General features: G+C 40.6%; 1 protein-coding gene across 8 annotated transcripts in view; it reads left to right on the forward strand.

Annotated features, from left to right (window-relative positions):
• stau2 (staufen double-stranded RNA binding protein 2) overlaps positions 1 to 23,615 on the forward strand; it is a 313,804-nt gene that overhangs the window by 113,348 nt on the left and 176,841 nt on the right. For all 8 annotated transcript variants that reach the window (XR_012098305.1, XM_073040402.1, XM_073040452.1 and 5 more), the window contains one exon: positions 15,977 to 16,136. Coding sequence is in view for 7 of the 8 variants with exons in the window: in XM_073040402.1 (XP_072896503.1) it covers positions 15,977 to 16,136 (160 nt within the window). In the remaining variant the exon portion in view is untranslated. The remainder of the gene's footprint in view (positions 1 to 15,976; positions 16,137 to 23,615) is intronic.

Genomic DNA, 23,615 nt, shown 5'->3' on the forward strand with positions numbered 1-23,615 from the left:
ATTACTTTGGATGCTCTGTGTTTTTTCAAATGCCACATTTTAGACCATAGTTCCAAAAGACCTTAAGTAAGATAAAGTCAGTGGTTTCCTGTTTAATCCTCCCTTTCCTGTGCTGTATTACATTTGCTGCAAAGTTCTAAAAATCTGTATCCTTCTGCACTTCCATATTTTCTCTCCAAATATTCATACATTCATTTGAAACCATTTATCTACCTATCCCAGGTTTAATAGCTTCTTCCGGACAATCTGCATGTAACTTCCATTGCATTCATCTTTTGGCCTATAATTGCGATTTCTATCACCAGTGATAGATAGATAGATAGATACTTTATTCATCCCCATGGGGAAATTCAACTTTTTTTCCAATGTCCCATACACTTGTTGTAGCAAAACTAATAACATACAATACTTAACTCAGTAAAAAATATGATATGCATCTAAATCACTATCTCAAAAAGCATTAATAATAGCTTTTAAAAAGTTCTTAAGTCCTGGCGGTTGAATTGTAAAGCCTAATGGCATTGGGGAGTATTGACCTCTTCATCCTGTCTGAGGAGCATTGCATCAATAGTAACCTGTCGCTGAAACTGCTTCTCTGTCTCTGGATGGTGCTATGTAGAGGATGTTCAGAGTTTTCCATAATTGACCGTAGCCTACTCAGCGCCCTTCGCTCAGCTACCGATGTTAAACTCTCCAGTACTTTGCCCACGACAGAGCCCGCCTTCCTTACCAGCTTATTAAGACCACTGAGGTAAAGTACATTTAGTATCTTCCTGCTACTGTCTGTAAGGAATTTGTACGTTGTCCCCGTGCCCACGTGGGTTTCCTCTAGATGCTTCAGCTTCCTCCCACATTCCGAAGATGTAAGGGTTAATTGGTCACATGGTGTAATTGGGCAGCATGGGTTCAATGGGACAGAAGGGCCTGTTACCGTGATGTATCACTAAATAAAATCAAAATAATATATTTTTTGCATTGCCATCTGTAACATAAGCTTACCGTGTTGTTTGATGGTGCTCCTATATGTTGTCTACCAGTATATTAAAATTCATAGCCTTCACCTTTCGATTTTTCTTGGGAGGTTCTTGTGCATTTTATGTCACAGATTCCACTATTGTGGTTTCAGATTTTTAAATACTTCCAATTTCTTTCATGTAAAATGGAAATTAATTTGTACTTTGTATCTTCATTTTTAATTTATAAACTCCTCTGAAAAAGAATTAGGGTAGTCATTATATTCTTCCTTTACATATCTTAGAGTTCCATCATGTTTGAAACTGCCGCAAGAACGTTGACCACGAAATCATTAGCCTTATGTTCTGATGCTGAACTAGTATATTTTATTTTGACTGTATGATGTTTTCCCAGCAGACAGTTCTTTTAACACTCTTCATGCATGAAGGGCAACATCCTGAAATTTCAACTCTATTCTGTTTTTTTTAAGGTTGGTTAAGTTAATTTACTTTGTGCCTGTTCCACTTCAGCACCTGCAGTTCAGGTCATGTTAAATGTCACCATAACTCTAATGCAAGCCTAGGCTGAACATATTACGATTGTTGGAGGAAAATAGTTTGACGTTTCTTTGAAATTGTTACAATAAGACAGGTTTTTGACTCAAGAACGTAAAAGGTTTTGCCTGCAATTTGCAAATTTTAATTGTGTAGAGCAACAATTATTGAGCAGAGATTCATAATAAACATTCAAGTTGCAAGCAGTAGCCAAGTAGCTTTTCTGATCTATGCTGCTGAAAGAAAGGCAGTTGTATTTATCTCATATTTGCTGTGGTATGGAATGGACACTCTTGTGAAAGATGGGACTGAGGTTGAGAAGTTTTTTGTGCATCTTCCAGCAATCAGAAACAATGTGTTCTTTATAAAGGTTTTCCCTTCTTGGCAGTCAGCTATCTGTGGATGTATGTTTGGTCTTTTCACCCATAGATGATCTTCACCTTGCACACTTCCTACTTGTACTGATGCAGCCCCAGCTCAACAAGAGTTGGAAAAGGGGAGACACCTTTCTTCTCCTCTTCACACTGGCCATCGTGCCTCTCCACTCTTTGATCTGGAATGTTGACAATTTCTTTCCTTCTTCAGATGCTGCTCAAGCCTTTGAGTTCCTCCAGAAGATTGTTTGTTGCTCAAGAGTCTGATGAGGGCATCCAGCCACTCAAAAACAAGGAAATCTCTGGAAAAAGTTGCTGCTGAGATTTCTAAAAGGAAGCATGATAGAAAAGTACTTCAGCTCTGAAGTAATAACTTTCTCTTCCTCATCTGGGAAGAAGAAAAAAATAGGATCTCTCAGAATCCAAAATTGCTATCTTCTTCAAAAAAAGCATTGACACCCAGAAACTTGAAATTGCTCACTCTCTGCACATGTGATCCTTCCAAGAATTGGTTCATGTTCCCTTGTCTTGCCCCTTCTGAAGTCCACAATCAGCTCTTTTTGTCTTACTGACGTGGAGAACATGAGAACATAAGAAATGGGAGCAGGGGTAGGCCACCTGGTCTGTTGAACCTGCTCCGCCTTTCAGTAAGATGAGCTCAGAGCATGGTTTCACAGAATATTTTGATAGTGTAGCCATTAGTGAAACTTGGTTGCATTTTTCCTTCCAAAGTGGATGCCTCACTTAACCTATCTATATCTCTCTGCAGACTCTCCATATCTTCCGCATGATTTGCTTTTCCACTCAATTTAGCATTTTCAGCAAATTTAGATATACTGCACTCAGTCCCCTTTTCCAGATCATTGATGTATATCGTGAACAGTTGTGGGTTCAGCACCGACCCCTGCGGCACACCGCTCACTACTGATTGCCAACCAGAGTAACACCCATGTATCCCAACTCTCTGCTTTCTATTGGTTAACCAATCCTTTGTCCATACTAATACATCACACCCACCTCTATGCATCCTTATTTTATGGATAAATCATTTATGCGCTACTTTATTGAACACCTTCTGGAAATCCAAGTAAATAACACCCATCTGTTCCCCTCTATCCACTGCGCTTGTTATATCCTCAAAGAACTCCAGTAAGTTTGTCAAACAGGACCCGCCTTTGCTGAATCCATGCTGTGCCTGCCTCATGGATACATTTCTTTCCAGATGCCTCGCTATTTCTTCTTTAATGATAGCTTCAAGCATTTTCCCAACTACAGATGTTGAACTAACTGGCCTGTGGTTACCTGCATTTTGCCTACATCCATCTTTGAACAGTGGTGTGACACTTGCTATCTTCCAATCCACCAGGACCTGCTCAGAGTCCAGAGAATTTTTGTAAATTATCACCAAAACCTCTGCTATAACTTCTGCCATTTCTCTAAGTACCCTGGGATGCATTCCATCAGGACTAGGGGACTTAACAATCTTCAGAGCTGCAAGTTTGCTCAGTACTACCTCTTTATTGGTAAGGTTGAGTGCAAGGTTGTTGCTGCAGCACCACTCAACGAGCTGGTATGCCCTCTCATCTCAATCTGAGATTCTACCTACAATGCTTGTATCATCAGCAAATTTATAGATGGTATTTGAGCTATGCCTAGCCATACAGACATGGGTATAGAGCAGTGGACTAAGCAAACATCCCTGTGGTACACCAGTGTTGATCGTCAGCGAGGAGGCAATATTATTACCAATCCGCACAGATTGTGGTCTTCCAGTTAGGAAATCGAGGATCCAATTGCAGAGAGAGGTACAGAGGTCCACGTTCTGTAGCTTATTGATTAGGGTGGTGTTATAGTCAATGACAGCACCCTGACAAAGGTGTTTGTATTTGCACGATACTTGATTTCTTAATACGGAGTGAGACCAGGTAGGGGACTGAAGTTTGTGCAGATGAACACCTCGCATTATCATACATTTCACAACACTGCATTCCGTCTGCCACTTTTTCCCCCCCATTCTTTCAATTTGTCTAAGTGCATCTGCAATCCGTTGCTTCCTCTGCACCCCTTCACCTACCTTCGTGTCATTTGGAAACTTTGCCACAAAACCAGGAAATTTTAGGCCAGTGAGCCTGACGTCAGTAGTGGGAAAGTTATTGGAAGATATTCTAAGGGACCATGTATATGAGTATTTGGATGGACATGGACTAATTAGAAATAATGTGGTAGGTCATGTCTAACCAATGTTGGACTTTTTCGAGAAAGTTATCAGGAAAATTGATGTGGGGGCAAGGCAGCAGGTGTTAACAAAATGGACTTTATCGAGGCATTTGACAAGGTCCTGCATGAGAGGTTGGTCAGGAAGGTTTAGTTGCTTACGATTCAAGATGAAGTAGTAAATTGGATTAGATTTTGGCTTTGTGGGAAAAACTGGAGAGTGATAGTAGATGGTTGCCTCTCTGACTAGAGCCCTGTGACCAGTGGAGTGTCATAAGGATTGGGGCTGGGTCCATTGTTATTCATCAAATTTGTGGATGACACCAAGTTTGAGGGATGTAGTAGAGAGCGAGAAAGATGAACCTGGCTTGCAGCAGAGTCTGGACAAGCTGGAAAAATGGGTTGATAGATGGCAGATGGAATTTAATACAGTCAAGTGTGAGGTGTTGCACCTCAGTAAGGTCAGCCAGCTGGTCTTGTACAGTGAACGGTAGGACACTGAAAAGTGCGGTTGTACAAAGGAATCTGGGAATACAGGTCCATAAAAAGACCAGAAGATATCTGGCCCATCAAATCTACTCCGCTATTTCATCATGGCTGATCCAGTATTCCTCTCAGCCTCAACCTCCTGCCTTCTCCCTGTATCCCTCCGTGCCCTGATCAATTAAGAATCGATTCATCTCTGCCTTAAATATACATAATGACTTGGCCTCCACAGCTGCCTGAGGCAAAGAATTCCATGGATTCGCCACTCTCTGGCTAAAGAAATTCCCCCTCATTTCCGTTCTAAAAGGACACCCCTCTATTCTGAAGCTGTGTCCTCTGGTCTTACTCTCCCACTGTAGGAAACATCCTCTCGACATCCACTCTATCAAGGCCTTTTAATTCATTGAAAGTGGCAGCACAGATGGATAGGGTCATAAAGAAAGCTTTTAGCACATTGGCCTTCATATTGAGTATAGGAGATGGGATGTTATGTTGAAATTGTATAAGAGTGGTGAATCTATGGAATTCATTGCCACAGGAAGCTGTGGAGGCCAAGTCTATGTATATTTAAGGCAGAAATCGATAGATTTCAGGGCACGAAGAGGTACAAGGGAAATGTGGAGATTGGGGCTAAGATCAGCCATTATGGAATGGCAGAGAAGATATGATGGGCCAAGTGGCTCTAATTCTGCTCTAATTTCTTATGGCCTAATTTGGAGTATTGTTTTGGTCACCTTCAAGAAGGATGCAAATAAGATTGAACGAATATAGAGAAAATCTGCAAGGATGTTGCTGGGACCGGAGGACCTGAGTTATAAGGATAGATTTAATAGGTTAGGACTTTATTCCTTGGACCACAGAAGATTGAGGGGAGATTTGATAGAAGTATACAAAATTGAGGGATATGGATAGGGTAAATGTAATCAGTCATTTTCCACTGCGGTCGATGGGACTCTAGAGAGGTCATTGGTTAAGGGTGAAAGGTGAGAAGTTTAATGGGACGATAAGGAGAAACCTCTGCACTCAAAACTGTGAGAGTGTGGAGCAAGCTGCTAGCACAAGTGGTGGATGTGATTTCTATTTCAATGTTTGAGAGTTTGGATAAGTACATGGATGGTACGTGTATGGAGGGCTACAGTCCGGGTGCAGGTTGGTGTGAGTAGGCAGTATATAGTTGGGCATGGACTAGATGGGCTGAAGGGCCTATTTCTGTGTTGTATTTTTCTATGACTCTGTTCTGGAAATATGGAATAGTATGCAAAATCCTGGGAAGAACTCAGCAGATGAGAAGTGACCTGATAGAAGTGTACAAGATAATGAGAGGCATTGATCATGTGGATAGTCAGAGGCTTTTTCCCCAGGGCTGAAATGGCTAGCATGAGAGGGCATAGTTTTAAGGTGCTTGGAAGTAGGTATAGAGGAGATGTCAGGGGTACTTTTTTTTACACAGAGAGTGGTGAGTGCGTGGAATGGGCTGTGGGTGGCAGTGGTGGAGGTGGAAACAATTAGGTCTTTTAAGAGACACCTGGATAGGTACACGGAGTTTAGAAAAATCGAGGGCTATGGGTAAAGCCTAGCTGGTTCTAAGGTAGGGACATGTTTGGTGCAGCTTTGTGGGCCGAAAGGCCTGTATTGTGCTGTAAGTTTTCTATGTTTCTAGATCAGGCTACATCTGTGGATGGAAATGAACAATTGACGTTTCAGGTTGAGACCCTTTATCAGAACTGGGATTCCAGGCCAGGCTGTTTTGTTTCTTTAATTTTATGACTTACTCATCCATCCTGATGAAAGCCAAAAGTTTCTATATTTGTAGGGCAGACCTTCACTTGGAATCTTTAATTACTGTAAAAGGGTTTAAACTTGAAGAAGCTAGCTATGCTCTTAATTTTTTTTGCTTTTTTTGTATAGTTCTTTGTATTTTTAGCTATCAAGCAAGTTCATTGAAAATAAAAGATGACTTTCTGCTTGTTGCAGTCGCTTCAAGAGCAGAAATAGATATGAGATGTGCATAAAAAGATGGTGATCTCTCTGATGGTGGTAACAGAATAGTCAGCTAGAGCTCTTCCTCACAGTTCAAAAACCCTGGATTTGGTCTTAATCTTAGATACTTTTGTGTGGAGTGTGCATGTTTAAAAATATTTTCAGTTTAGGGATATGAGTTGCTCTTTTTATTAGAAGAGTCATCCATGGAAATTGCAGAGTTGACTTTATAATCATAAGACATCACCCTCAGCTCCATTCTCCTGCCTTCTCTCCATAACTTGTGATGCCCTGTCTAATCAAGAACCTATCAACCTTTGCTTTAAATATACTCAAATAACTTGGCCTCCACAACTGTCCATGGAAATGAATTCCACAGATTCACCAAACTCTGGCTGAAGAAATCCCTCCTCATCTCTGTTCTAAATGGACGTCCTTCTGGTCGTAGACTGAACAACTATAGAAACCATTGTCCCCACATGCACTCTATCTAGACCTTTAAATAGGTTGCAGTGTGATTTTCTATCTTCTAAACAGCAAGTTCAAGCCCTGAGTCAACAAACACTCGTGTATTAACTCTTTCATTCCCTGAATCATTCTTGCAAGTCAAGCTTCAGGGAATCCTGCATAAGGACTCCCAAGTCCCTTTGCATCTCTGATTTTTGAATTTTCTCCCCATTCAGAAAATAGTCTACGCCTTTATTCCTTCTGTCAAAGTGCATGACCATACCCTTCCCTGCACATTATTCCATCTGCCACTTCTTTGCCTAATCTCCCAATCCAAGTCCTCAGTCAGACTCCCTGCTTCCTGAACAGTACCTGCCACTCCACCTATTTTTGTATCATCTGTGAACCTGGCCACAAAGACATCATTTGCGAAATTCAAATCATGGAAATATAACGTGAAAAGAAGTGGTCCCAATCCCAGCCCCCGTGGAACACCACTAGTCACTGGCAGCCAACCAGAATAGTTCTCCTTTATTCCCACTTTTTGTTTCTTGCCAGTCAGCCAATCTTCTATCCATGCTAGTATCTTTCCTGTAATACCATGGACTCTTGTTAAGCAGCCTCATGTGTGGCACCTTGTCAAAGGCCTTCTGAAAACCCAAGTAACAACATCCACTGACTCCTTTGTCAATTCTGCCTGTTCTGCCTCAAAGAATTCTAACAGATTTGACAGACAATATTTCACCTCAAGGAAACCATGCTGACTTTGGACTACTTTACACATGCCTCCAAGTACACCAAAACCTCATTGTTGATAATGGATTCCAACATCTTCCCAACTACTGAAGTTCGGCTAACTGGTCTATAATTTCCTTCCTTTTGCCTCCCTCCCTTAGAGTGGAGAGACATTTGCAATTTTCTTGTCCTCTGGAACCATTTCAGAATGTAGTGATTCTTAAAACATCATTACTACTGCCTCCATAATCTCTTCAACCTCTTTCAGAACCCCAGGGTGTAGTCCTTCTGGATCAGATTTTTCAGTTTCCCAAGTTCCTTCTCCTGAGAAATGGCAACTATACTCACTTCTGTCCCAACACTCTTGAATTTCTGGCATACTGCTGGTGTCTTCCACAGTGAAGACTGATGCAAAATACTTATTTAGTTTGTCTGCAATTTCTTTGCCTCCCCCATTACTACTCCAGTGTCATTGTCCAGTGGTCCAGTATCCACTCTTGTCTCTTTTATTTTTTATAGATCTGAAAAATCTCTTTTATATTATTAGCTAGCTTATCTTCATGCTTCGTCTTTTTTCTTTGTAGATATTTAGTTGCTCTTCACTCACAATCCCCATGTAATCTGACAGAGTTTGAGCAGTTTTGTGAAGAAGAATGGGGAAAAACTGCAATGTCCAGATGTGTAAAACTGATAGACTCATATCCACATAGATGCAAGGCTGTAATTGCTGCCAAAGGTGCGTCTATTAAATACTGACTTGAAAGGGGGTGAATACTTATGCAATCAATTATTTTGTGTTTTATATTGCTAGAGGGATTGAATTTAAGAGCAGAGAGATTATGATGCAACTATATAGGTACTGGTGAAGCCGCATCTAGAGTACTGAGTGCAGTTCTGGTCTCCTTATTGTGGCTTTGGAGGTGGTGTAGAGGAGGTTCACCAGGTTGATTCCAGAGATGAGTGGGTTAGACTGTGAGGAGAGATTGAGTCACCTGGGACTGTACTCGCTGGAATTCAGAAGGACGGAAGGAGATCTTATAGAAACACAAAACTATGAAAGGGATAGTTATGATAGAGGTAGGAAAGTTGTTTCCACTGGTAGGTGATACTAGAACTAGGGGAATTCTCTGTCCAATGAAGCAGTGGAGGCTACCTCAATAAATATATTTAAGACAAGGTTGGATAGATTTTTGTATAGTAAGAGAATTAAGGGTTATAAGGAAAAGGCAGGTAGGTGGAGATGAGTCCATGGCTAGATCAGCCATGATCTTATTGAATGGCGATGCAGGCTTTATGGGCCAGATGGCCGACTCCTGCTCCCATTTCTTATGTTTTTATATTTGTAATTAATTAAATCATTTTGTCGAGATCTGTTTTCACTTTGAGATGAAAGTCTTTTTCTGTAGATCAGTGTCAAAAAACCCCAAATTAAATACACAGTGATTCAGTGTTGTAAAAGAACAGAACATGAAAACTTCCAAGGGGTGGGGATGTGAATGCTTTTTCTAGGCACTGTATTGTGGGCTCACCATGGTCCAAAAGAACACTTTTTCATTTTGTTGTATATATGTATAGCCAGGTGACAATAAATTTGTATTTGATTTTATGTTGACGTAGAAAAAGTATGCGGTTTTTTTCTTCCTTCTTACTTTGTATATTTTCACAAGTGCAATGACGCCAACCACACCCTTAAATGACGTAAGAATCTTGCGTATTGTTCTATACCAACCTGATGGACAGCATAACTCGGGAATCATAATAGCATACTGAAATCTGGGAACCTCTGATGCAGTGTTCTGACCTGAAACAATGACGGTTCATTTCCTTCCACAGATGTTGCTGGACACAGTCTTCCCCCAGCAAACAACGTTTGTTGTCCTGATTACAGAATCTGCAGTGTTTCACTCACAAAATGCTGGATGAACTCTGCAGGTCAGACAGTATCTATGGAAAGGAATAAACAGTCAACATTTTGGGCCAAGGCCCTTCATCAGGACTGAAAAGGAAGGGGGAAGAAGTCAAAATAAGAAGGTGGGGTGATGAGGAGTACAGCCTAGAAGGTGATAGGTGAAGCCAGGTAAATGGTGGAGGAAGGGTTGAAGTGAGAAGTTGGGAGGTGATAGGCGCAAAGGTCTTGGGTTGAAGAAGGAATCTGATAGTGCAAGAGTGGGCCATGGGAGAAGAGCAAGGAGAAGGGGCAACAGGGAGAGGTTGGGGCAGGTAAGGAGAAGAGAGGAGATAAGAGGGGAGCCAGAGTGGGAATTGGTGAAGAAGGAAGGGGGCTGTGGAAAGATGACCAGAAGTTAGGGAAGTTTATGTTCATGCTTCAGGTTGGAGGCTACCCAGACGGAATATGAGGTGTTGCTCCTTCAGTCTGAGGGTGGCCTTATCTTAGCAGTGGAGGAGGCCATGAACCAATATGTTGGATTGGGAGTGGGGATTGGAATTAAAGTGCTTGTTGTGGATGAATCTGTTGGGGCTGTCTGTTTGTAACTGGGGCTCTCGATTTTGGCCTCCTCTACATTGCTGAGAGCCAAAGTAGATTGGAGTACTCCTTTGTCAATCACCTCAGCTCCATCTGTAAAAAGCGGAATTTCCTGGTGGCCAACCATTTTAATTCCTATCCCCATTCCTGTTCCGACATGTCAGTCCATGGTCTCTACTGCCACGAGGTCACTCTCAGGTTGGATGAGCAAATCATATTCCATCTAGTTAGCCGCCAAACTGATAGCATTGATCACTCTAACTGAAATAATTTTTCCACCTCCCCCTTTCCTCTATTTCCATTCCCCTCTCTGGCTCCCCTCTTACCTCTTCCCTTTCACTTTCCTCTGATGCCTCTCCTCCATCCCATTCTCCCATCGTCCACTCTCCTATCCAATTCCTCCTTTCTTTTCCACCTCGCACCATCTAGCTTCTCACTTTATCCACCTCCACCACCCACCTGACTTCATCTATCACCTTCTAGCTTGTACTCCTTCCCCTTCTATCACCCCCTCCACCATATTCTGGCTCCTTCCCCTTCCTTTCCAGTCCTGATGAAGGGTCTTGACCCAAAACATTGTTTATTCCTTTCCATAGATGCTTCCTAACCTACTAAGTTCCTCCAGTACTTTGTGTGCTCTGGATTTCATGCCTCTGCGGAATCTCACGAGTTTTATCCGTCTCTCTGAAAATATCTTTACAATCTCTTTGAAGGCAATTGGGCTAAACTAATCTATTCAAGTTTTGTACCTTTAAACTGCTTCATTCCACTTGTGAGTGTAAAGGACAGTGGTGATGTTCAGATTTGGATATGTTGATTGATGTATCTTGCATATTATGCACAATAATCATTGCTTAGATATTTTTCATGTGGTGAAACTTCTTATAACACCATGAGGCATTGGAGCAGAAGTAGTCTGACTTGGCCTCCACAGCCATCTATGACAATGAATTCTACAGATTGATCAATCTCTGGCGAACGAATTCCTCCTCATTTCTGTTCTAAATGGACAACCCTCTATTTTGAGTCTGTGCCCTCTGGTTCTAGACTCACTCACAATAGGAAGGATTCCCACATCCACTGTATCTAGACCTTCCCATATTCGATAGGTTTCAGTGAGATCCTCCTCATTTTTCTAAACACCAGTGAGTACATGCCCAGAGCCATCAAACACTCAATCATTTGTTAACCCTTTCATCCCCAGGATCACTCTCATGATACTCCTCTGGACCCTGTCCAATGCCAGTACACCTTTTCTTAGATAAGGGGCCTAAAACTGTGAAGTTGCTTGGAAAAATCCTTGATGTCCTGTCTTTCCGGCTAAGAAATAATCACTTTGCAAGTTCATCACTTCCCACAGTTCGATAACACTTGCTGCCTGCCTATTTAACTTTGTTGTTCTGAAAGCTCAACCCTTTTGCTATATGTGCTCAATTTTCTAATAACCAAAACCTTGGGAAAATCTTCGACCCTTTTTCTGATTGATAGGGGTTGTTTATTGATTCTTCTCTGGGATTTCGGATTAAATCTAATTCAGCACTTTCTAAATCCCTTTCAAACCATAAATGATCAAAAGTAGAAATATATGATCTTTGAAAGATTCTTCTCAGTGTTATGACACATTATTTGTTGATGTAATCCACTGCTGAATTAACACGAGTTGAAGTGTAAGGCCATAAATTACTAATCCTTCAGCGAGAAGAAGCAATGTGAAACTAGTTAAACTTGATGATTGCTGTGAATGTCAGTGGTTAAAGAATCAATCAACTATAATTGGCTAATAAAGCTTGATCAAAGAATAAATGATTAAAAAATGTACTGAAGCAGAAGAGAGAGGTAGAGAGGCAAGGGAGTTTGGAAAGAAAGTGGAGATCATAGGAAGAATAGGATGTTGGAGATGGAAAATTGGAGTTGTTTGAGTCTGGAATTAGATGGGGTTGGGGGGTGGGTGTAGAACCACAAGTTTAGACAGAAGAAATTACGTAAAGAGAGGTAAAGAAAAAGAGGTAAAGTATGGAGATGTTTGAGAACAAGGAAGATCATTTTAAGATACAAAGGGTGCCCATGCTTACCAATGTAGATCAACAGCTTTGGAGATGATGGGTGAATAATATGAGTAAGAGTGCAGATGGTTTGAGCATTTCAACGTAATTTGTGTTTACACGGCCATTTTATGATGGACTATTCTGGTCACAACATGCATGGTGTAAAATGCAATATAAATGACGTAGAATACACCTCTAGTCAATTTCTGGTTAAGTATAGCATAGAAGAAACAATACCATATATGTTGCACATAAATTATGAACTCAGCATCAGCAGTCCAGTATCTTCAGTCACACAAACCCACATTTAATAACGATCCCAGTAATGAAAGGCACAATGTATGAGAAGCATTTGATGCTGTTGGGCCTGCCTGTGCTCGATGGAGCTCAGAAGGGTGAGAGTATCTCATTGAAATCACTAGATCCTGAAAGACCTGGATAGAGTGGAAGTGGAGAGGATATTTTCATCTTCGTATTGAAGGGCACAGCCTCAGAATAACTCTCTTTAAAACTGCGATGAGGAATTTCTTCTATTAGCAGTTGGTTAATCTGTGGAATTTGTTGCCACAGAGTGTTGTGTCGGCCAGGTCATTGGGTATATTTAAGGCAGAGATTTGAAGGTTTTTGATCAGTAAAGGGATTAAGGGTTATGGGGAGCAGGCTGGAGAATAAGGTTGGAAACCGACTACCATGATTGAATGGTGAAGCACTTGATGGGCCGAATGGCTTAATTCTGCTCTTATGTCTTATTCTCTTAATTTATATTATTGCATCTAGTAGTATGCCATATGAAGTTTTCTATATTAAGATCCGATATAGAGCAAAAATCCAATCAACCTGTACATGCTGCACTCTGATCCTGGATGATCAGATTTTCTAGACAATCGGATGTTTCTTGTTTCTAACTATCAAAATATACTTTTAATTCACCATTTTTAGATACTATAGAGTATTAAACAAAACTCTTCAGTAAGTTTAAAGGGAGCACAGGAAATTGATTTCAGTCTGATTAAGGAAAATTCATGAACCAAAGCCGTGATCAGTCCAATGAGAGAGTGGGAGCAGATCCCCAGTGAGATGGAAGGGACCATGGAAGTTGGAGCTCCAGTGTGTAAAAGATCAAAGTAAATTTATTATTAAAGTACAACTATGTCACCATATGCATCTCTGAGATTCATTTCTTGTGGGCATACTCAAGAAATGAAATCAATCCAATGACCGTAATGGAGTAAGACTGCACCAAGAGGGCGGACTACTAGTGTGCAAATACAAAAAAAAACAGAAATAGTTATAAATAAAATTTTAAGAGTGTTGACTTCTTTTCAGCTTTGGGGTAGGGCTGGGTGTGAATTACAAATAGATTTATCTTGGGGGGGAAATGCGAATACGAGTTTCATTAAGGATGTGTATGGTATTTGAAGTTTTGCAATGAGTATGACAGCAACAAGCTACCTTAGTGACAAAGAAGTAAATTAAAACTCCTATAGCCCTGGGGACTTTTCTTTTAACAGACTATTGAAATACCCCAAGACACTTCTAATTTCTTTCTTTTCGATGTTGTGCGTTAGTATAAAAATGTTTTAAGTGAATTTAAAGAAAATACAGGAAACAAAACTTGACAAGTTTAATTGGAATTTAAAAGAAGTGTAGAAAATGTGGCCAAAAGGAGCACAGAAAATGGGGCCTTGGTGAGTTTAAAAAGAATGTGGCGAGCGTCACCCAGTGATCCAGTTGCCAAGCCATCAGGACTCCTAATTGGTAGGACAGCAGATTATCAGGGTTTTATTGTAAATGTTTTATTTTCAACAAAACTTAGACTAGATGGTCTCAAATCTCCCTTAGGTCAAGTAAGCAGTTGGAATCTCAGTTGTGCACATCAATGGACAGTGCACAAATGTTGTCAGAATTTCTGCTTATTCTCCTCGGTTTTATTTTTATTCATTGAGTAAAAGCAAGATCGAAAATAATTTCGATGATTTCACAGTTGAATTGTTGTAGAGCATAAAATAAGACAGCAGAGAATTAAGCAGAGTCCTTCATGCACCTATTGAACTAAACCATCAAGAATAAGCGGAGAAGTATTGCGGAAGAGTTATAGTTTATGACACAAAAGTAGTTTAATAAGCATTGTATATGATTGATTAGTTCTGGAAGAGGAGGTCTTTTGGACATTTTCCTCTTAAATTCTGAAAAGTTGCCAACAGAAAAATATATACGTCACATATTCTTGATTATATATTTTAAAATCCATGATTTTTTTAAAAATTTCCAACTTTAAGAATGAGATTAATTCTGTCTGTATTGGGAATTGGACTCCCTTTAAAATAGCCGCGATAACATCGTCATGCATTTTCAACACACCAGCTCAACGATTTCTAATATGTCGGAGTGTTAGCAGCATCATGTTCCATTCAAGTGCTTGTCTGGAATTGAATTGGAAATGAGTGAGCAAATTGCAAACAACCTTCTCTTTACTGAGTTGAACTGCACAGATTCAGTAGAATAAAGTAAATACACCTCAAATCATCATTAAGTGTCTTTGATCTTCACAGTGTGTTCTTGCACACAGGAGCTTATAACATATTGAATTGACCTTATTACGGTACTTGCGTCCTTCACATACATGAGGAGTAAAATTCTTTATGTTACACCTCCATCTAAATGTTCAATGTGCAATTTGTAGTAATTTGTAACAACAGTATGTACAGTAAGATAAACAACAGAACAGTCAATATACTTAGAAATACAGTTGTGTCAGCTTGAATTAATCAATCTGATGGCCTGGTGTAAGAAGCTGTCCTGGACCCTGTTAGTCCTCGCTTTTATTCTGTGGTACTGTTTCCCAGCTTCCACTTCATTTCAAGTGTAGACTGAGTGTGATGTTTTATTCTTCAGAATACTGAGATTTTATGATACCCTTGATAGTTGCGCTACTTGTTAAGTGTGAAGAGGTTGTTATAAATGTATGAAAGATATTTTGGATGTAGGAATACAGAACTTCAGTCAAGTGGTAGTAGAGGTGCAAGTCAATTTGAGTACTGAAATAGGCTGAGGGGATGAGTGATCCTGTTTTCCTGCCTGTGTTTATTCAATGGGTTTGTGGTTGAGATAAGCTATAAGTAATATCAGGGATCTAGATGTGACGAGTTGCTACTTGGATAATTGCTGAATATAGGCCACGTTTAGCATGTACGGTAGTTGGTTTCTCACGGGGGGGGGGGGGGGGAGAGTTTGACTTGAATTTTGCAGCAAAGAATTTTTTTTTGCATATTGGAGCATTAACAATGTAACATTTTATTAAGGTTGAGAGAAACTGATTAAATTACAAGGCCAACAATGACAAGAATGTTTTGCATTCCATGGATGCTGCCTCTAATTGTTTATGACAATTGTCAACAACAGATTTCTTTAAAAAATCATCTTCCTCTTGGGGTGGCTGGGGTGTGGTAGTCTCCACTTGGATATTTTGCCAATAAATTTGCCGAGATTTCATATACCTTCCCCACTGGCACCCAAATAAATGCTCTGTTTTATCTACAGTTACAAACACAAGACCAGCTGGCAACAATCAACTGTTGTTTAATTGTTAATTGTCTCAGAGTTCACAAGAACTGCATGGTGCAACAAAGTGATCATTGTTAACAAACCCAAGGTGAGTTCTGCTTGTCTCAAAATATGTTTGTTGACTTTTGCTCAACACAGGTACCATTATCCAACTCCCAAATTATTTTATGTCCAGTTGCTTGTGGGTCATTCGGAATTTATTGGAGAAGGACGGACTCGTCAAGCTGCTAGACACAATGCTGCTATGAAAGCCGTTCAGGCTCTTCGTGATAAACCAATTCCAGAAAGGACATGTCGGGTAAATATTTATCAATCACCAGAATCTGAATAATCTGCATTAATTTTGCTAGCTTGTCTTAAATGGTTTACCCATTGCTAAAAGGTTTATCTTCACTAAAAGTTTTAATAATATCTTCCGGTTACATGCTTACACTATAGAATAACCCCCTTCTTTCCCTTCCCCTCCCCAATTTTATACCAAAAATAGTTGTGGTTACTGGAATAACTTTGCACTCTGGGACGCACTAAAGTAGCAGTCCTTTTGGTAGATTCATTAGTGGTGACTTCCATTTTGCAGATGTGCCCAGTTCTATTTTTTATAGTGATCAGGAACAGAAAATCTAGCAGATTTTTCTTTCCATTACCCAGGGATCTGAAATCCATTCTGCTCCAGTTGCTTGCCTGTAGCACCTTGGGACATTTTCTGATTTAATATTTGGTTCCAAATTATAACTTGCCTTTGGAATTTTATTTCAATAGGGGAAGCTACCTAAATGATGTTAAGGATATTTTTAAATTAATGTGCTATCTAAAATATGGGCATTATTTTCACTTCATGTCCTGAACAAAGCACAGATGTCTGCCAAGAATTAAAGTGGGCGACTTGTTCCAGTGCTGCATAAAACTATTGATGGTTTTATTTCCCTAATTGAGGCAGAGGGTAAGATTACATCGAATGAGGTAAACCAACCCTCACAACAAACTCTCATAAGATACGAATCCATTGTTTTTGCATCCAAAATTCTCATGTGGCTAGTAAAATTTCTAAGAATATTGAGCAATATTTAACTTTTTTCAAAAACATATGTGGCACACAGTTAATACATTAATAGATAGGGACCATGCTGTCGTATGCTGATTAAACAGCAGCATCTTTTAAAAAGAATTGGCACTTCCTGTGATGGTGGGTACATTTATTTGATTTCTCTTTGTCCTATCTTGAATTAATGCTGCCTACCTTAAAATTTAGACATTTATTTAGAAGGATAATGAAATGTTATATAGTTTAGCAGCTTATTTAATGGTTTAAGCATAGCATACTAGTGTGTTATGTAAAGTAATGTTTGTATTAGGCAATTCTCATTAAGCTAGCATATTTATATAACTGACCTGCCCCCATTCTCCATGATGTCAGATTCTTGAGAAGGTTCTGTAGAAGGATAAAATAGATATTGGGGAGGACTGCACATATCTCAGAGAGACTAAAATGGACCTGAGTCATCTGAGCTTTAGTTAATACTGTCCTCTCCTGCATCTCCACCATTTCTTGGGCATCTGCCCTCAATCCATCTTCACAGGGATAGAGTTCCTCCTGTCCTTGCCTACCACCCCACGAGCCTCCGCATCCAGCACATTATTCTTTGCACATTCTACTTAACACCAAACACACCTTAACCTCCCCCTCTCACTCTCCGCAGGGATCATGCTCCATGATTCCCTTGTCCGTTCATCCCTTCCCCACTGATCGACCTCCCGGCACATATCCCTGCAGGTGGAAGAAATGTTACACCTGCCTCTTCACCTCCTCCATCACTTCCCTTCAGGGCCCCAGACGGTCCTTCTAGTGAGGCAACACTTCACCTGCAAATCAGTTGGGGTCCTCTACTGTATCTGGTAATCTTGATGCGGCCTCCCCTACATTGGTGTGGCCCAATGTAGAATGGGGGGACCATCTGCAACAAGCAAGATTTTCTGATGGCCAGCCATTTTAATTCCAGTTCCCATTCCTATCCTGACACGTCAATTCATGCCCTCCTCTACTGCCATTGTAATGCTACTCTCAGGTTGGAAGAACAATACCTTTTATTTCCTCTGGGTAGCCTCCAGCTTGATGGCATGAACATTGATTACTGTAAGTGAGTAATTTTCCCCTTCCCTCTTCTTCCATTCCCCACTCTGGCTCCCCTCTTTACTCTTCTCACCTGCCTATCACCTTCCCTGGTGCCCATCCTCCTTTCCTTTCTCCTATGGACCAATCCCTTTTCCTAGCTGATACCTTCTTCTTCAGCCAATGACCTTTTCTTCCTATAACCTCCCAGCATCTTGCTACAAACCCCTCTTCCACACACCTGGCTTCACCTATCACCTTCTAGCTTGTACTCCTTCCCCTCCCACCATCTTCTTGTTCTGGCTTCTTCCTTTTTAATCATGATGAAGATTTTCAATCTGAAATGTCAACTGTTAATGACTTTCCATAAATGCTGCCTTAACTGCTGAGTTCCTCAAGTATTTTGTGTGTGTTACTCTGGATTTTCAGCATCTGCATCACTTGTGTCTTTACTTAATGAGTTGGGCTCCCGTGGCAGACAAGTATGCTAGTTACCTGGATACAATTTCTCATCCTTATTTTAGGAAAACTTAGCTTTAATAATTAATGGTTTAATTAGCTAACGGAAAAGAATGGGGATCACCGATTGAAACTATGCAATCTGTTTGGGAAATGATGACTCTGTAGAACTTGTTAGAAGCTGATGAGAATGAGGAAGTTTCTGAGTTACAAAATCATGTATTAGCCATGGTCTGCCATTGCTGGAGACAGTATTTTACAAGGTGAGCACTCACACAGTTCATTCTAGAAGTAATGAGGTTTTCAGCAGTAAATTGGTTGAAATAAGTTATGGGTGAGAAATGAAATCAATAATTTGATTTTTGGGGCAATTAGAAAGCACAACAAAACTCCAGAAATCAACAATAGCAGCAGAGGGGCCAAGTTGGACATAAGAGCACTCATTTGAAAAGTAGCTTGGTGCTTGTGAATGAACCCTTTGAGATGGTGTGCAAGTAATGAATCAATTGCATCTAAAGATTAGATGCTATACATTAGAAGTAGACACAATTAGTGCAGTCAATGCAACAAGGCACAGCAGCGGAACTCTGAAAGATTAGTGCTACTGAAGTAAATAACAGAGAATAGGATGGCCAAAGAGCTGCAGGAGGTGCAGTCATTTAATGGGACGGGTTGATAGCATATCAATATGGTCAATTTTGTGACTAGTAAGAAACTGAAAGCGAGCTGATAAAGTACAGTCACATGTAACTGTTAATAACAATGGGTTTAATGCAGTTGGCTTTGTCACCAACAGTACAGCGAATACAATGGAAGTTAGTTTCAGACAGATACAAACATGCATCTGCCATTGCATTCAGTTGCTGAACTCCATATCAGATTGGAATTCTTTTGATTTCAGTGGAGATTCGCAGATTGCAGATGGAAAAGGCAAAGGGGAAATACTTGTTAAAAATAGTTTCATGTTTTAATTATCTCTAGTGCCTTTATGAGACTTCAATAATTTTTCAAAATTTTTTAATCATTCCCTTCAATTTTATTAGTTTATAAATGACCATTGATTTAATTTTTATTTATTCATGATATTTAAAATTGTTAGAAATTCTTAAAAATTTTGACAGATTATAAAGCTGCTTTGCCTTCTGTGAAAGGCTACCATGGGCACCTAGCAATAGGCCTTCAGCTGCTGTCGCAATCTCACCACTTGTATCCTGGACTGCAAACGTCTTTTGAAATTGGTTCTCTGGATTTGGCTGGTGGAAGGTGACCATGGAAGTGCTGCAGACTCTAGGCAGGACCTTGCATATTCTGATCCAATACATACGTTGACCTTGAAGAGTGTGGAAAGTTAAAATTTAGATAGTTGATTTAATCCTAACAAAGAGAGGAGATGAGGGTTCTTTTAGTCTGAATATATTCTGTTGCCCATTTAAATGATTTAAGGCAGAGGCTGATAGATTCTTAATCAGTCGGGCATGAAGGGATGTGGGGAAAAGGCAGGATATTGGGGCTGAGAGGGGAATGGATCAACCGTGATGAAATGCTGGAACAGGCTTGATCGGCCATATGGTCTAATTCTGCTCCTATATCTTTTGGTCTTAATTCTAGTTTCATTAACGCATTTTACCACTTGGTTGCAAAAAGTGATTTTTTGCAGGGTAATTGAGAATTTAATGTGCTGGAAAGACATTGATGTGGGATGCGTGAAAACATTTTCATTGTGTGTAAACAGACAGCAGGAAAGTGCTTTGATTAAATGTTAGAATCAGTTTTCGTCATGTAGAGTTCCTGTTTATTCAGCAGGAAATATGTTAAGAATATCAGTGTTTAAAATGTAAATGTTTATATAAGGGATATGTAAAGATTGTGCAGATGTTTTTTCTCATTTCTAAATTAGTACTGGATACTACTGTTGGACCTAATTGGGGAAAATTACCAGACTTCTCAAGCAGATCTTGAAGTCTGAGAGATCAGATCTCAAAATTTAATGTTTCATAAATGCTAACTGTTAGTGATTATTCAAGGCGTATATGGAAGGATTCTGATCGGGGGAAGTAGAGTTACAAATACACTATTTACTATTCTCATTTCTGGGACAGACGCTGCGTTGCCCTGGTTGGTTCTAGGTGGTGGTTATTATACTGGGTGCCAGCATGTCAGACAATCCTGGGAGCCAATCTCTGGGTGTCTGAATCTGGAAGAAAAGTTGCTATCATGTTGGCACTGCCTTATATCCAGCTGGTAGATATCTTCCCATAAGTGCAACAGACTAATGTTCTGAGCTCCATTTAAATGATTAGAGATTTTAAACAAAGTCTAGTAAGACAGACTGCTCTGAGAAATAAAATCCGAGGCGAATTGTCAAGTTGGATCCAAGATTGGCTCAGTAGCAGACACTGAAGAATGTTGTTTAATAGGATGTGTGTATGCAAAGAAGGGTCCTTGGGATACAATAGTGGCTCCATTGCTTTTAATATATATCACTGATTTGTTGTACGTCTATAATTTGTTTTTAATGCCAGTGGCATAATGAATAAATATGCAGATGATAGCAAAACTGGTTATGTGGTTGACAGTGAAGAAGAAAGTTTAAGACTGCTATGAAATATCAGTAGGGTGGTCAGGTGGACAAAGGGCCAAATGGAATTCAGTTTGGAGAAGTATATCATAATGTAACAAGGGTATACACTGTGCAAAAATTAGATATGTGGGCCAAACGACTTGTACTGTGCTTTAACGTTCTATATCAAGAAGTGCAGGGAAATTCTAGGATATTTAAGAGCATATATCTGAAGTTAGCAGGCCAAATTCAGATTCAGGTTCAGTTTATTGTCATTTAGAAACCACAAATGCAATGCAGTTAAAAAAATGAGACCACGTTCCTCCAGAATGATATCACAAAAGCATATGACGAAACAGACTACACTAGAAAATCCACATAACGTTTGGCAATCCCCAATCCAGAGTCCGGAGAGGCTGCTGTGTATCAATATCGCACTACCATCTTAGCGCGTTCCCCGGAAAGGAGCTCCAATGCCACCAGACAAACAAGACCAAAAACTAAAGCTACAAGACCTGCACAAAACCACATAGTTACAACAGTGCAAACAATAGCATAATTAATTAAAAAACAGACTATGGGCACAGTAAAAATAGTCCAAAGATGTTAAAGGACTATCAGTTCAAAAGAAATCACCACACAGTTTCCACAAGTCCCCAGGGTCCCAACAGACTTGCCATCCCACGCTGGCAGCAGAAGGGAATACCCCCACTATGGACTTCCACGTTGCCGCCTGACTCAGCCTTGCAGACGCAGCACACAACAAAAGCTCCGTCGAACCCAGCCTCGCAGACGTAGCACACACCGAAAGCGACCTGACCGCAGCGGACTCCGAGTCCGTCGAACCTCCCAGCCGACGACCAGCCCCTCCAGCACAGCTTCTCCGAGCACCATCCTCTGCCAAGCGTATTAAGCCGGCCCCGCCAACCGTCATTGGCAACGCGACCCTGAGGACTGGGGACTTGTTCTTCCCAGCAGAGTCCCGGACCTCACAGCAGCAACAGCAACGAAGAAGGTCTTCCTGGAGATTTCCTGATGTTCCTCCGTGCTCCCACGTCCGTTTTCAATTGATTATGATTGCGCACGGCACCCCACTTCACAAATAACAGATAATCAGCTCCATAGTGGCCACTGCAAGCTGTGTCGCGTCGCCATCTTGGAAGTATGTATGGATAATATGGTTAGAAATATTGTCGTAGAATCAGAGAGAAAGTGCACAGAAGCATCTCCTTGCTTCATCTAGACCGTGCTGACCATCTGGCACTCAATTTCTACTAATCCTACTTTAATCCCATTTTTCAATTTCCCCATATCCTTTTCAATGCCCCTAGGTTCTATCACCAATTAACCATTGTGACCAATCACCAATTAACCCATTGTGACCAATTAACCTACACAACATTGGGATGTGATGGGAAACCAGAGCATCTGGAGAAAACTTACGCAGCCATTGGAAGAACATGCACTGCTGTGTCACCTTGTATACTTTACTGGCAGTGGGACAGAATCATTATTGGCATTATAGGAAGGATGTGATAGTGGAGCACTTCTCTGCAGAGAAAATCACCATGGTGAGTATACAGAGTTTTTGTAATACATGGAGATCTTTGAGGCTGTGATTCTTTTTGCCATGTGGCTGAAAGTGACTTAAAATAGGTTTACAAAATTACATGAGGTTTGAATAACAAGGACAAAATAGGCCTCGTTACCTTGGCAGAGAGGTTTATTGGAGTTGGGTTATTTCCTTTGGAGGCAAGAACCTGGGTGACTGCCAGGAGAGAGGAAGGGAATAGGCAGATACCCTTGTAGCCATTCCCCTCAATAATAGTATACTGCTTTGGGTACTGTATGGACAATTAACCTATCAGGGAGAAGCCACAGTGAGCAGATCTCTGAGTTTTGTTCTGTGGCTCAGAAGGGAAAGGGGAGGAGTGCAGTAGTGGTAGGTGATTCCATAGTCAGAGAACCAGGCAGAAGATTCTTTGCACATGAAAAGACACCCTGGTGTTATTTTGCCTCTTAGGTGCCTGGGTCAGGGATGTCTCACATCGGGTCCACAGTGTTCCAAAGGGGGAGGGTGAACAATGACAAATCATGATACGTATTGGTAGCAACAACATAGGAAAAGGGAGGAGCTCCTGAAGAGAGAATCTTGGGAGCTTGGTGGAAAGCTGAAAAGCAGGACCTCCAGAGCAGTAATCTGAATTGCTGCCTGTGCCATGTGCCAGCGAAGATAAATAAGAATAGGATGATTTGGCAGATGAATGTGTGGCTGAGGAGTTGGCAGGGGGCAGGGTTTCAGAATTCTGGATCATTGGAATCTGTTCTGGGGAAGCTATGACCTGTGTAGAAAAAGACAGGTTGCACTTCAACTCAAGGGAGAACTAATAATCCTCTCGGACAGGTTTGCTAAAGCTGTTGGTGAGGGTTTAAACTAATTTGGCAGGAGGGATGGGAACTGGAATGATAGGGCTGAGGATGGAGCAGTTGGTATGCAACTAGATGCAGTTTGTAGCAAGTCTGTGAGGCAAGACAAGGCAGATGATAGAGCAAAATTGTAGTCACTGGAATGGATTAAAGTATAGCAAGGAGTTAAAGTATAACAAGGGGCCAAACTCAAAAAGGATGATGAATATAGGACTGAAGGTGTT

The sequence above is a fragment of the Hemitrygon akajei genome, chromosome 1, assembly GCF_048418815.1.
Source record: "Hemitrygon akajei chromosome 1, sHemAka1.3, whole genome shotgun sequence".
In the NCBI taxonomy this organism is placed as follows: Eukaryota; Metazoa; Chordata; class Chondrichthyes; order Myliobatiformes; family Dasyatidae; genus Hemitrygon; species Hemitrygon akajei.